General features: G+C 33.7%; 1 protein-coding gene across 2 annotated transcripts in view; it reads left to right on the top strand.

Moving 5' to 3' along the window:
- Nucleotides 1-13,707, top strand: part of LRCH2 (leucine rich repeats and calponin homology domain containing 2) — a 111,502-nt gene that overhangs the window by 76,565 nt on the left and 21,230 nt on the right. For both annotated transcript variants that reach the window (XM_012451783.3, XM_012451784.3), the window contains exons 13-14: nucleotides 6,833-6,881; nucleotides 6,960-7,076. In XM_012451783.3, coding sequence (XP_012307206.1) covers nucleotides 6,833-6,881; nucleotides 6,960-7,076 — 166 coding nt within the window. The remainder of the gene's footprint in view (nucleotides 1-6,832; nucleotides 6,882-6,959; nucleotides 7,077-13,707) is intronic.

The following is a 13,707-nucleotide window of genomic DNA, read 5'->3' on the forward strand; positions in this document are numbered from 1 at the left end:
TTAGTAGAGATGGGATTTCACCATCTTGGCCAGGCTGGTCTCGAACTCCTGACCTCAAGTGATCTGCCCATCTTGGCCTCCCAAAATGCTAGGATTACATACATGAGCCACTGTACCCAGCATGATTAACGTTTTAATATATTGCAGTTTTGGGTGTGTTCATTTTTTGAAATATGGCTTTTGAATATACAAATCCATGATTAATAAGAATGGGTTGCCTGTTATTGGCATTCAGTAGCATGTACATTTGTAGGAGAACACTGGAAAAATTCTGGGTACTTAGGTTTTGGGTATGAATGGTCAGTCTCCCTGAAATGCCTGGACAGCTTTGTACTAGAAGTGATCTCAGTGGACTACTCTCCAAAGATTTCTAGCCACTTCTAGCAATCAGCTAGACATTGTAAGCTCTGGGACATTGTAAACATATAAGAAATCTGTGATAAACTATTGAGAAACTGGTTGGCCAAGTATCAGGGTACGGTTGAAAGAGCGTGGGTCTTGAAGTCAGGCAGATTTGGGTCAGAGTCCCACCTTTAGCACTTACTAGATGTGAGACTTTGGATAAGCTTTAAAATCAACCCTAGTGCTTGGCACCTATGTGCTTAGTAAATGTTAACTCTCTGATATAAAAAGAGGTAGATTAGTGTAGTGGTTAAGAGTTCAGGCTCATAGAACGATGCTGTCTGAGTTTGGATCCTGGATCTGTCTCTTGGGAAAGTTATTTACCTTACTCTGAGCCACATTTACCCCTTCTGTAAAACACAATTAATAACAGTATCTACCTCATGGTTACTGTAAGGATGAAATTGATTAATGTAGTCAATTGCTTATGACAGTGATTAGTACAGAGAAAGTGTCACATATGTTATTTATTAAACTGTAGTTGTTACTATGGTGGACTTTCTTATTTTTTCTTTCTTTTGTATCTCAACACTTCCTTTTTCAATTCTCACCTCCTTTTTTCTTCAAAAGGGAAATAGCTTTGGGGGTATTCTTTTTCTGATATTAAGAAGTATTACATGACCTTAACTTGTTTTCTCTTTTATATATATATATATATATATATATATATATATATATATATATATATACTTTAAGTTCTGGGATACACGTGTAGAACATGTACAAGTTTGTTACATAGGTATACATACACATGATATGGTGGTTTGTTGTACCTATCAAAACACATTAAATTATAGGAAAATAATTTAAATTCTGTGACTTTTTTTTTTTCAGCAGTGGGTAGGGGAGCACACCCCACCCCTTCCCCACCTATAGAAGAATCTCATGTACTTTCTGTGAAGAAAAATGAGATCACACTAAGTATACTATTTAGTAATCTGCATTTTTCATTTAATATTACCATGATGGTTTTTATATATCCACTAAATCTAAATTTAAATTTTGATGAACTTTATACGTTCTGTACACTTGTATTTTCTTTCTTTCTTTCTTTCTTTCTTTTTCTTTCTTTCTTTCTGTCTGTCTGTCTTTCTTTTTTTTTTTTTTTTTTGACAGAGTATCACTCTGTCACCCAGGCTGGAGTGCAGTGATGTGGAGATGAGATTTCACCATGTTGGCCAACCTGGTCTTGAACTCCTGGCCTCAAGTGATTCACCTGCCTCAGCCTCCCAAAATGCTAGGATTACGGGTGTCAGCCACCATGCCTGGTCCACTTGTATTATTTTCTTAACTTAAATGCTTAAAGGCATTAAGAATTTATTGTTATTGATGAATTAAAACATGAACGTACACAATAGCAAAGACCTGGAACCAACCCAAATGCCCATCAAGGATAGACTGGACAAAGAAAATGTGGTACATATACACCATGGAATACTATGCAGCCATGAAAAACGATGAGTTCGTGTCCTTTGTAGGGACTTGGATGAATCTGGAAACCATCATTCTCAGCAAACTGACACAATAACAGAAAGCCAAACACCACATGTTCTCACTCATAGGTGGGTGTTGAACAACGAGAACACGTGGACTCAGGGAGAGGAGCATCACACACTGGGGACAGTTGATGGGGTAGGGGAGAGACAGCGGGAGGTGGGGAGGGATAACATGGGGAGAAATGCCAGATGTAGTATGCACCTAAAGTAAAATAAATAAATTAAAAAATTTAAAAAAATGAATGTACATTTAAAACTTTTGATATATTGTCTCCAGAAATTATTATGTTTGCATTTGCAAAAGTAACACATGGATAGCTTTACTTCCATACTTGTTAACACTATCCATTATCAATGTATTTATTCTTTGCCAATCTAAAAAGAACAAGTTATATCAGAATGTTTTATTTTTTATTTCAGTAATTAGTGATGTTGAGTATTATTTCAAGTATTTATTGCCTATCTATATGGCTTCTTTTGTAACTTGCTTGTTTGCATCTCTTGTAGTCAGAAGTACTTTGTATTGTTCAAATTTATTGAGTTTTTTTATGGCCAAGATTTAAAAATTCTGTAGGAACTTGGCAAAAAATGTTTTTTGCAGCTGTTGTTTAGAGTCTTGTCAACTATGTTAAGTTGGTTGATAGTATTGTTTAAATCTTCAATACCTTGCCTATTTTTTGTTTTCTTGTTCAATCGGTTAGTAAGAGAAGGTTATTGAAATCTCCAACACTAATTGTAGATTTACCTTTCTCCTTGTAGTTCTATCATTTTTCCTTCATACATTCTGAAACTCTATTATTAGATATACAAATGTTTAGGATTGTATTGTCCTCTTGGTGAATTTGTACCTTTGTCATTCTGAAATGACTTTTCTTTATGTTCTTGGTAATATTCTCTGCTCTGAAGTCTACTTTTCTGACTTTAATATTGTCAGTCCAGCTTTATTTTGTTTAGTGTTAGCATGATGCATGTTTCTCCATCTTTTTATTTTTAACTGATTTGTGTCTTTGTAGAGAAAGTACATTTCTTGTAGTTAGCATATGGTTGTATCTTCCTGTTTTTTATTGAATCTGACAATCTACCTTTTAATTGCAGTGTTAAAAATCATTTATATTTTTGTAATTAATGATACTTTGAGATTTGCTGTATATTTTCTTTCTGTTCCATCCTTTTTGTTTTTCCTCCTTCTCTGTTGTCTTTTGAATTATATTTTAAAATTTTTGTTTATTTCTTTTGTGGGCATATTTGCTTTTTGTTATGTTAGTGGTTGTTTTAGAGGTTAAAATATGATATTTAGGTTATCACAGTCTATCTTCAAGTGCTATTATCCTGTTTCATGTATCATGTGAGAACCTTACAACAGTATACTTAGATTTCTTCCTTTTTAAACTTAGTGTGTTGTCATACATTTTACTTTTATATATCTGTTATATATAATATAACAGGTTGTTATTATTTTTGCTTTAAACAGTTATTAAGAATATTTAAATAATTAGAATAATGCTTTTATGTGTTAAATCCCTTAGTTACTATCTCCAGTGCCCTTTATTTTTTTGTGTAGGTTCGTATTTACATGTATATCATTTTCATCCTGCCTAAAAGAGACTTTAACATAATTTTACTACTAGTCTATTGATTGAATGCTTTTAGCTTTTGTATGTCTGAAAAAGTCTTAAAAAACATTTTTTTTTTTAAAAGAAAGAGAGTCTTGCTCCACTCCCAGGGTACAGTGCAGTGGCACCATCACAGCTCACTGCAGCTTCAACCTCCTGGGCTCAAGCGATCCTTCCACCTCTCAGCCTCCCAAGTAGCTGGGACTACAGTCATGTGTCATAACACCTAGCCAACTTAAAAAAAAATTTTTTTGTAGAGACAGGTCTCACTATGTTGCCTAGGCTGGTTTTGAACTCTTGGCCTCAAGGAATCCTCCTTCTTTGGCCTCCCAACGTGTTGGGATTACAGACATGAGCTACCGTGCCCAGCTCACCTTCATTTTTGAAAGATATTTTGGCTCATACAAAATTCTAGGTTGACATTTTAGTTTTATTTGAGTACCTTAAAGAGGTTTCTCCACCATCCTCTGGATTGTATTGTTCTCTATAAGAATATTCTTTGTTTTACTGTGCCTAATGTGTCCTTTTTCCTCTGGGTGTTCGTAACATTTTTTCTTTATCACTTGTTTTAAGTAATTTGATGATGATATATCTTGGTGTAGTTTTCTTCATGTTACTTTCCTTTGGAGTTCATTGAGCTTCTTGAATTTGTGGGTTTATTTTCATGAAATTTGAGGTTTTGGGGCCCTTATTTCTTCAAATATGTTTTCTATCATTTGACCTCTTCTATTATGGAACTCCAATTATATATACATATATTAGGCCTCTTGAAGTTTGCCACAGAACGCTGATGGTCTTTTCATTCTTAAATATTTTTCTGTCTGTGTTGGGTTTTGGCTAGTCTTTCTGCTTTGCTTTTGTGTTTACTGGTCATTTCTTGTGAAATGTCTAATCTGTAGTTAATTCCACCCAGTTTATTTTAATGTCAGATGTTGTACTTTTTATTTCTAGAAGTTTGATTATGTCTGTACTTACCATGTTCAGTCTTTTCCTTTAGCTTCCTGAACATTGTTTGGTTGAATTTTTGATTGAATAGCAGACATTGAGTACTTTACCTTCTTGAGTGTGGATATTGTAATACTATTGTACATATTTTCGACTTTTGTTCTGGGATATAGTTAAATTACTGGGAAATAATTTGATATTTTAGGACTTGGTTTGATAATTTTTTTATGTGGGACCAGTGCAGCATTTCGTCTAGGAAAAAATTTGTCCCCTTAATGAGGCAAGACCTTTCTCTACTGGATGTTCTGTGAATTATGAGGTTTTCCAGTCTAGTTGGTGGGAATTGGTACTACTCCTGGTCCTCTGAGAATCTGGGAATTATTCCTTCTAATTGTTGGGGGTAATTTCATCCTTCTGCCTAGGGTAGTTTCCTCACATACATGTTCAATGATCAGTACACTCAGATGAAAATTTGAGGGATGACCCTGTAGATCTCTTTCCTTTCTCTGTGCATTGCCCTTTTCTTAGTTGCTGTGTGCTGTGAACTCACTCTGCCCTTTTCTTCCTAGCTCCAGCTCTGTCTCCTGAATTCTGGGCCTGCTAGACTCTGCTTTGGTTTTTCCTCCTAGGCTGTGGGCTGGAAACTCTTTTCATTCAGCAACTTGACTCAGTTCCAGAATTCACCTTGTTACTCATCTCTAAAGGATAATGTCATTTTTTGCCTGATATTCAATGTCATGGAAGGAATAATTTTATATATTTTGCCATTCTTATAGTTTTTTCAGTCAGGATATAAATCTGGTCACTGTTAATCTATCTTGGTCGCGAGCAAAGTCTAGTTTCTACATTTCGTGTGTTTATATTTGTTAGTATTTAATTTTGATTGTTTCTCCCATAGGCTCTCTCTATTCCAATATTTTTAAATTACTGCCTGTATTTTTTGGATACTTTTCTTATTTCTTCTTTATATTTAAATCTTTTAACCTTTCATTTTGATACTTGGTATCAGGTAAGGAATCTAGTTTTCTTCCTCCCTCCTCTACCTTTTTCTCACAATGTCTCCTCCTTCCCCTTTTTTGTTCTTTCTTTCTGAGTATATTTTACAAGTGGTCAATCAGTTGTCTCTCTACTACTTGTTATATAAGCCATTACTTTCACAATGATTTTAAATGTCATTTTTTTCAGCAGTTATAGTACTTGTGGTCCTGTCCTCCTCTTCCATTGAAAAGTCTGTAGATTCTGGAGCTAGTAGAAAGGGAGGGTAGAGAAGTCCCCTTTATTAATGTAACTTTTCTCTTCCTGATTATCCATTCTTCCAAATTAACTTTGAAACTCCTTTGTCAAATTTCTAAAACAAACCAAAAAATACTTCTTGAGTTTAAAAAATTATTATTACAGTTCATTTCATTTATTAATTAAGTTGAAAGAGAAGTTATACCTGTAATACTTAACCTATCCAAAAACCTTTTGGTTATTCAAGTCCCTTACTAGACATTTGTAGTTTTTTTATGTGCATCTTGTATAAGTATAGTTAAGTTTCTTCCTAGATATTTTATACATTTCTTTCCTTTTATGAATAGTGTTTTTCCTAATGTCTTTTAACTCATCATAGTTGATGTGTAGGAGAGCTATTAACTTTTGTATGTTTTTCTTTAGTAACCTTACCTCTTGTAATGATATATTTTTTGTCTTTTTCTTTTGGATAATCATGTGTTCTATAAATTTTAAAAATTGGATTCTTTATCTCTAATTTTTATATTTTTTTGTTATTGTACTATACAGAAGTTCCACAATAGTGTTAAGTTATAGCAGCTTCAGAGGACATTTTGTTTATATGATTTTCCAAAGGTACTCCTTGAGCAAAATTGCCATCTAACCACAGAATGCATAGTCTGTCTTATCTCAACAACAACAAAAAATTAGGTGAAAATAATTTCCTTCATAGCCCCTGTTTTGTTAGTATGAACAAGTTGAGGCCCATAATCAGTAATTCTGTAGGCAAAAAGAATTATTCCCTTGAGCTCTTTGGCATTTAGACAAAAGAAATTATTAGTTTTTGTTAATTATTTTAATATAATAAATATCCTGTCTTTAGATATTTCACTATTTTAGCCTCTGGGAATTCCTTAGATTAGACCTATGCATAGGGTATACATAGAATAAACCCATTTTGATGTTTCCTGTGGAGCAAGAGGTATTAGAAAATTAAATATGTTTCTGTCGATTTTAAATTTATGTAATTAGGCCAAAGTGTAGACATGGGTAAATTATTTACAATTTTGTTTTTTTTTAAAGAAAATATAATAATGTTCATAATATATATTTAAAAATTTATTCTAAATATTTTAATGTATTAAGGCATCTTTAATTTTTTAGTGTCTCAGCAGATGAAGTTAATTCACCATTATCACCCCTCACATGGCAGGTAAGAAGAAATTAAATTACTATTATATCCATTATTTTGTTCTCTTTTATTTAGTTAACAGAAATTGTCTCCTTACAGCCCTTAGAAAATCAGAAGGATCAAATAGATGAACAACCGTGGCTAGAATCTCACCCTATAATCTGGCAGAGTGAAGAAAGGAGGCGGAGTAAACAGATTAGAAAAGACTATTTCAAGGTACTCTATAGTAAAGTTTTAAAATTTACTTTGTAATTATTAGTTTTTATTTTATCAGTTTTGTTTTGAGTTAATAAGGTAGACTGTAACTCTCTAGTTAAATGTAATAAATGTGTTATTTTGATTTCTCACATGTATGTGGTAATACGATCTAATTATATCCATAAGCCTTCAGTAGTTCAGAATAATTGAGTAGATAAATATAAGTTATGATTTACCAAATACTTTACAAGATAGATGAATGTTTGCTGCACTGCTAGTTGTAGCAATATGTAGTATGTTTTGAAAGAATTGTCTAGGGAAAGTCTTTCATTGGATTTGTTTCAATAAATAGTTGACAGATATTTGCAATTATCATTTAACTGTTCCTATGTAAATAAGTGCTGTTTGTGTAGTTCTAAAAATGCTTGAGGGCAAATTTTTCAATTTTTTTCTTCTTGTTACCTTAGTAGATTGCTTGAGGGTCTTTTAGCAAAAATAAAAGCTCAGATCATCCGAATTATCCCAAATTTCTAGTTAGCAGAGTTGTAATGAAATTTTACTGTGTACACCTTTGTAAATGTTGTATTATTGTCTATTTGTGTTTGAGGTCTTTAGAAGCCAATCATTGGAATTCAGAAGAATTTTCAATACTAGCCAGAATTCATTTCTGGACTCAAATGAAGAGTACAAACAAGCTTCTGCTCCATGAATAGCAAATTTTGTTGTCTTTGAACACCTTTTATGTTTCCCAAAGTCTAATTATTATTAGATGATAATAGTAATTTTATGTAAACACGTAGTACTAGTCTACATTGTAGATCATTTCAAGTTTATATCACTAATAAATAAGATTATGTTTTCTGTTTTCCTCTAGTAGAAATAGGTCTGTATGCACATTTATTTGTTTCTATGTGCAGGTGTGTAACATACATTTGGAAATAGTAGTATATGACTAAAACAAAAATGTTATATGTCTTAGTGAATCTGTGATAAATTTAAGCCTTCAACAAATAAATACTGAGTCCTTTTAATGAGTCTGACATTACTTGGTCAATATGAGAGATAATGAAGAAACAAAAGACATGAGGAAAAGGGGAAGGATATTCTAAGTAGAACCCTCCCTGGTCAATAACATTGAAAGTTCATTTACCCCAACCCTTTATACATCTGTACTTGTGTTTACATTCTAGCATTATTTTAAAGTTTCCCTTTTTAGTTCATCAGACCTTGATCAAAGACACTGAATAAAATTTGCTTGTTGATAAAACTTAGTGAATGATTGATGTTATGGGTGAAATTTTAGTAGTATTTCAAAATAATAAAAGAAGTTTGATATTTATTCAATCTCCTTTATTGTAGTATAACAATACAAATTCCTAGTATATTACCAATACCATAGTATAACAAAACCAGTTTTCCTTTCTCATAGTAACAATACCAATTCTGACTATTTGTCAAAACACTTACATAGCACTTACTACATGCCAGGCACTGTCCTAAGACTTTACAAAGGTCAACTCATTTAATCTTTGTAACGATTCTATGAGATGAGCATAGTTATGATTATTTCTGTTTTACAGATGATGAAATTAAGGCACAGAGATGCAAAGTAGTATTCTTCAGGTCACTTTAGTAATAAGTAGCAAAGTTGAGATTTGAACCCAAAGCCTGTGCTATGTTGCCTCTTTATCTACTGTGTTTAGCCTAATATCAAATGAGCAAACATGGTCAAACAAACACAATTTTACTGGTTTTTAATCTCTCTTTCTTTCATCTTTCTTTCTGTCTTTCTTTTTTTCTTTCTTTTTTGAGACAGAGTCTCTCTCTGTCAAACAAACACAGTTTTACTGGTTTTTAATTTCTCTCTCTCTCTCTCTTTCTTTCTCTCTCTTTTGAGACAGAGTCTCTCTCTGTTGCCCAGACTGCAGTGCAATTGCATGATCATAGCACACAACAGCCTCAAATGCCTAGGCTCAGGCCATCCTCTGGGCTCACGTGATCCTCCTGTCTCAGCCTCCCCAGTGGCTAGAACTACAGGCATTTCCCCCAGTGCCCTGCAAAATTTTAAATTTTTTATAGAGATGAGGTCTTACCGTGTTGTCCAGTCTGGTCTTGAATTCCTGGCTTTAAGCAATTCTCCCACCTAGGCCCCTCAAAGTGCTGAGATTAAAAGTGGACATTTCTGGTCCACTTTTACTATTTTAAAAAAATATTTTACAGTAACTTAAGTGGACCTTTCAAGATGTCTTAATAGAGGCCACAGTGAGCATTTTAAAAACGTAATTATTTGGTTTAATAGTATCATTCATTGGTATTTTTTTTTATAAAATAAGCATACTGTCTATAAATTAGTTATAAAGTTATTAAAGGAGATCAAATAAGATAATATTTGAAGTGCACATTACATGATCATCATTCAACAAATGTTAATTTTTTCCTTAATAGAGTAGGTGCAAAGATCAGCTTCAGTCACTGGGAAGTTTTAAAGAGATGTGTAGTTCTCCTAAATCGTCAAAAGATGTCAGTATTAGGACATAGTAAAATGAGTATGTCACTAGTTTTTACCTAAGATGTCAAGAAAATATAAAATTGACATACAATTTCTTAAATTAAATCAACACTATTATTCAGAATTGTCAGTATTTTCATGACTAAAACATCAGCAGCTTCTATGAAGTGACTTTCTCCAAAAAGGAAATTTCTCTTAATCACCTATTTCCCGATAATTGAAAGGGCTATTGGTAGGTTGTATTATTGATGTTAATCTGGATCATTAAACAGTAAATACACTACACTTGAGGTTTGTATCAGATTATCACTGAGCTTGTTCAGTGGTGGCCCTTTTAGGTTTTGCTATGTTATAAAATGTACAGAACTTTTGTGCAACTTTAGCCTAATACATAAAAATGACTGAGGCACAGGATTTCTTTGTTTCTGTCTCACGGTAAATTACTTGTCATGGTTATTCAGTATATATATTGAGAGTGTGTGTGTGTGTGTGTGTGTGTGTGTGTAAGAAATCCAACTCTATTTCTTCTTAGTTTCCAAGGCTAGTTTTGGATAGTATTTTTTTCAGGTAAGGGCCTGAAATTAAGTAAAACTGTTTCAACATATTGGCTAGATTATGTGAGCAAGAAGACAAATTGAGTCAGGTTAAGTTAGTAAGTAAATCATGGTAGGAAAGTTACATCAACTCTTTTAAAATTCCCTGGCTACTATTGTATATAGATTACTATTCTAGTATATAAAATTTAGTGTTCTTATAGCCAAAATAAAATAACTGTATTTCAGTGAAATTCATTATGTCAGTAAGTATTTTATTAGACATCTTTTTTATTTTAAATTTTTAATTTTTGTGGGTTCATAGTAGATGTATATATTTATGGGGTACATGAGATATTTTGAAAGGCATACGATGTGTAATAATCACATGGAGAATGGCGTATCTGTTCTTTTAAGCATTTATCATTTGTGTTATGATCAAATTATACTTTTTTAGTTATTTTAAGATCTATGATTAAATTATTATTATTAGTTTATGTGTAATAATCACATCATGGAGAATGTGTATCTATTCTTTTAAGCATTTATCATTTGTGTTATGATCAAATTATAGTTTTTTAGTTATTTTAAGATGTATGATAAAATTATTATTATTTTATTTATTTATTTATTTATTTATTTATTTTGAGATGGCGTCTCACTCTGTTGCACAGGCTGAAGTGTGATCTTGGCTCACTGCAACCTCCGAATCCCTGGTTGGGGCAATTCTCCTGCCTTAGCCTCCTGAGTAACAGGGATTACAGGCACACGCCACCATGCCCAGCTAATTTTTTGCGTTTTTAGTAGAGACGCGGTTTCACCATGTTGGCCAGGATGGTCTTGATCTCCTGACCTTGTGATGCACCCTCTTCGGCCTCCCAAAGTGCTGGGATTACAGGCGTGAGCCACTGTGCTTGGCCTGATTAAATTATTATTGACTATAGTCACCCCGTTGCACTGTCAAATACTAGGTCTTATTTATTCTTTCTATTTTTTTGTACCCATTAACCATCCTCACCTACCCTCTACTTTCCCACTACTCTTCCCCAGCCTCTGGTAACCATCCTTCTACTCTCTATCTTCATGAGTTTAATTGTTTTGATTTTTATATCCTGCAAATAAGTGAGAACATGTGGTGTTTGTCTTTCTGTGCCTGGCTTGTTTCACTTACCATGACCTGCATTTCAGTCCATGTTGCAAATGATAGACTCTCCTTCTTTATGGCTGAATTGTACTCCAACGTGTATGTGTACCACATTTTCTTTATCCATTCTTCTGTTGATGGACACTTAGGTTGCTTCCAAATCTTGGCTATTGTGAATAGTGTTGCAATAAACATGGAAGTGCAGATATCTCTGATATACTGATTTCCTTTCTTTGGGGTATATACCCAGCAGTATGATTGCTGGATTATATGGTAGCTCTATTTTTAGTTTTCTGAGGAGCCTCCAAACTGTTCTCCGTATTGATTTTACTAATTTACATTCCCAACAACAGTGTACGAGGGTTTATTTTTCTTCACATCCTCATCAGCATGTTATTGCCTGGCTTTTGGTTAAAAGCCACTTTAACTGGGGTGAGATGATATCTCATTATAGTTTTGATTTGCATTTCTCTGATGATCAGTGATGCTGAGCCCCTTTTCGTATGTCAGTTTGCCATCTGTATGTCTTCTATTCAGAAATGTCTATTCACATCTTTTGTTCATGTTTTAATCCAGTTATTAGATTTTTTCCTATAGATCTCTTGAGCTCCTTATATTCTGGTTATTAATTCCATGTCAGATGGGTAGTTTGCAGATATTTCCTCCTATTCTGTGGGTTGTCCCTTCACTTTCTTGTTCCCTTTGCTGTGCAGAAGCTTTTTAACTTGATGTGATCCCGTTTCTCCATGTTTGCTTTGGTTGCCTGCGCTTATGGGGTATTACTGAAGAAATTTTTGCCCAGGCCAGTGTCTTGGAGATTTCCCCCAATGTTTTCTTATAGTAGTTTTATAGATTGAAGTCTTAGATTTAAGTCCCAAATCCATTTTGATTTGATTTTTGTATATGGTAACAGATAGGGGTCTAGTTTCATTCCCTCTGCATATGGATATCCAGTTTCCCAGCATCATTTGCTGAAGAGATTGTCTTTTCTCCAGTGTATGTTCTTGCACCTTTGTTGAAAATGAGTTCACTGTAGGTGTGTGGTGTTGTTCCTGGGTTCTCTGTTCTGTCCCATTGGTCTGCGTGTCTGTTTTAATGCCAGTACCATAATGTTTTGGTTACTACAGATCTGTAGTATAATTTGAAGTCAGGTAATGTGATTCCTCCAGTTTTGTTCCTTATTCCCAGAATAGCTTTGGCCATTCTTGGTCTTTTGTGGTTTTGTCTAAATTTTAGGCTTGATTTTTCTGTGTCTGTGATTAATGCCATTGGTATTTTGATAGGGATTGCATTGAATCTATAGATTGCTCTGAGTAGTATAGACATTTTAACAACGTTGTTTCTTCCAATGAATTCCATGAATGTGGAATATGTTTCCATATTTATGTGTTCTCTTCAATTTCTTTCAGCAGTGTTTTATAGTTTTCATTGTAGAGATCTTTTACTTCTTTAGTTAATTCCTAGGTATTTAATTTTATTTGTGAGTATTGTAAATGGGATTACTTTTTAAATTTCTTTTTTAAGATTGTTCACTGTTGGCATGTAGAAATGCTACGGACTTTTGCATGTTGATTTTGTATCCTGCAATTTTACATAATTTGTTTATCAGTTCTATTGGTTTTTTTGGTGGAGTCTAGGTTTTTCCAAATACAAGATTATATCATCTGCAGACAAGGATAATTCAACTTCTTCCTTTCCAATTAGGATGCCCTTTATTTCTTTCTCTTTTCTGATTGCTCTAGGTAGGACTTCCAGTACTATTTTGAATAACAGTGGTGACAGTGTGCATCCCTGCCATCTTTTAGATCTTAAGGGAAAGGCTATGAGTTTTGGCTTTTATTATGTTGAGATATATTTCTTCTATACCCCATTTTTTGAGAGTATATTAGTCCATTTTCATGCTGCTGATAAAGACATACCCAAGACTGGGCAATTTACAAAATAAAGACGTTTATTGGACTGACAGTTCCACGTGGCTGAGGAGGCCTCACAATCATGGTGGAAGGTGAAAGGCATGTCTCACGTGGTGGCAGACAAGAGAAGAGAGCTTGTGCAGGGAAACGCCTCTTTTTAAAGTTATCAGGTCTTGTGAGACTTATTCACTATCACAAGAACAACACAGGAAAGACCTGCCCCCATGATTCAATTACCTCCCACTGGTATCTCTCACTGGTATCTCCCATGACACATGGGAATTGTGTGAGTTACAACTTGAGATTTGGGTGGGGACACAGGCAAACCATATCAGAGGGTTTTATCATGAAGGAATGTTAGATTTTATCAAATGTTTGTCCAGGATCATTTGGAATGGTCATATTGTTTTTGTCCTTTATTCTGTTGATATGATGTATCACAATAATTGATTTGCATATGTTGAACCATACTTGCATCCCTGGAATAAATACCACTTGGTCATGATGAATGGTCTTTTTAATATGTTGTTGAATTCAGTTTGCTACTATT

The sequence above is a fragment of the Aotus nancymaae genome, unplaced genomic scaffold (assembly GCF_030222135.1).
Source record: "Aotus nancymaae isolate 86718 unplaced genomic scaffold, 86718_ANA_hifiasm-v0.15.2.pri h1tg000004l, whole genome shotgun sequence".
Lineage (NCBI taxonomy): Eukaryota > Metazoa > Chordata > Mammalia > Primates > Aotidae > Aotus > Aotus nancymaae.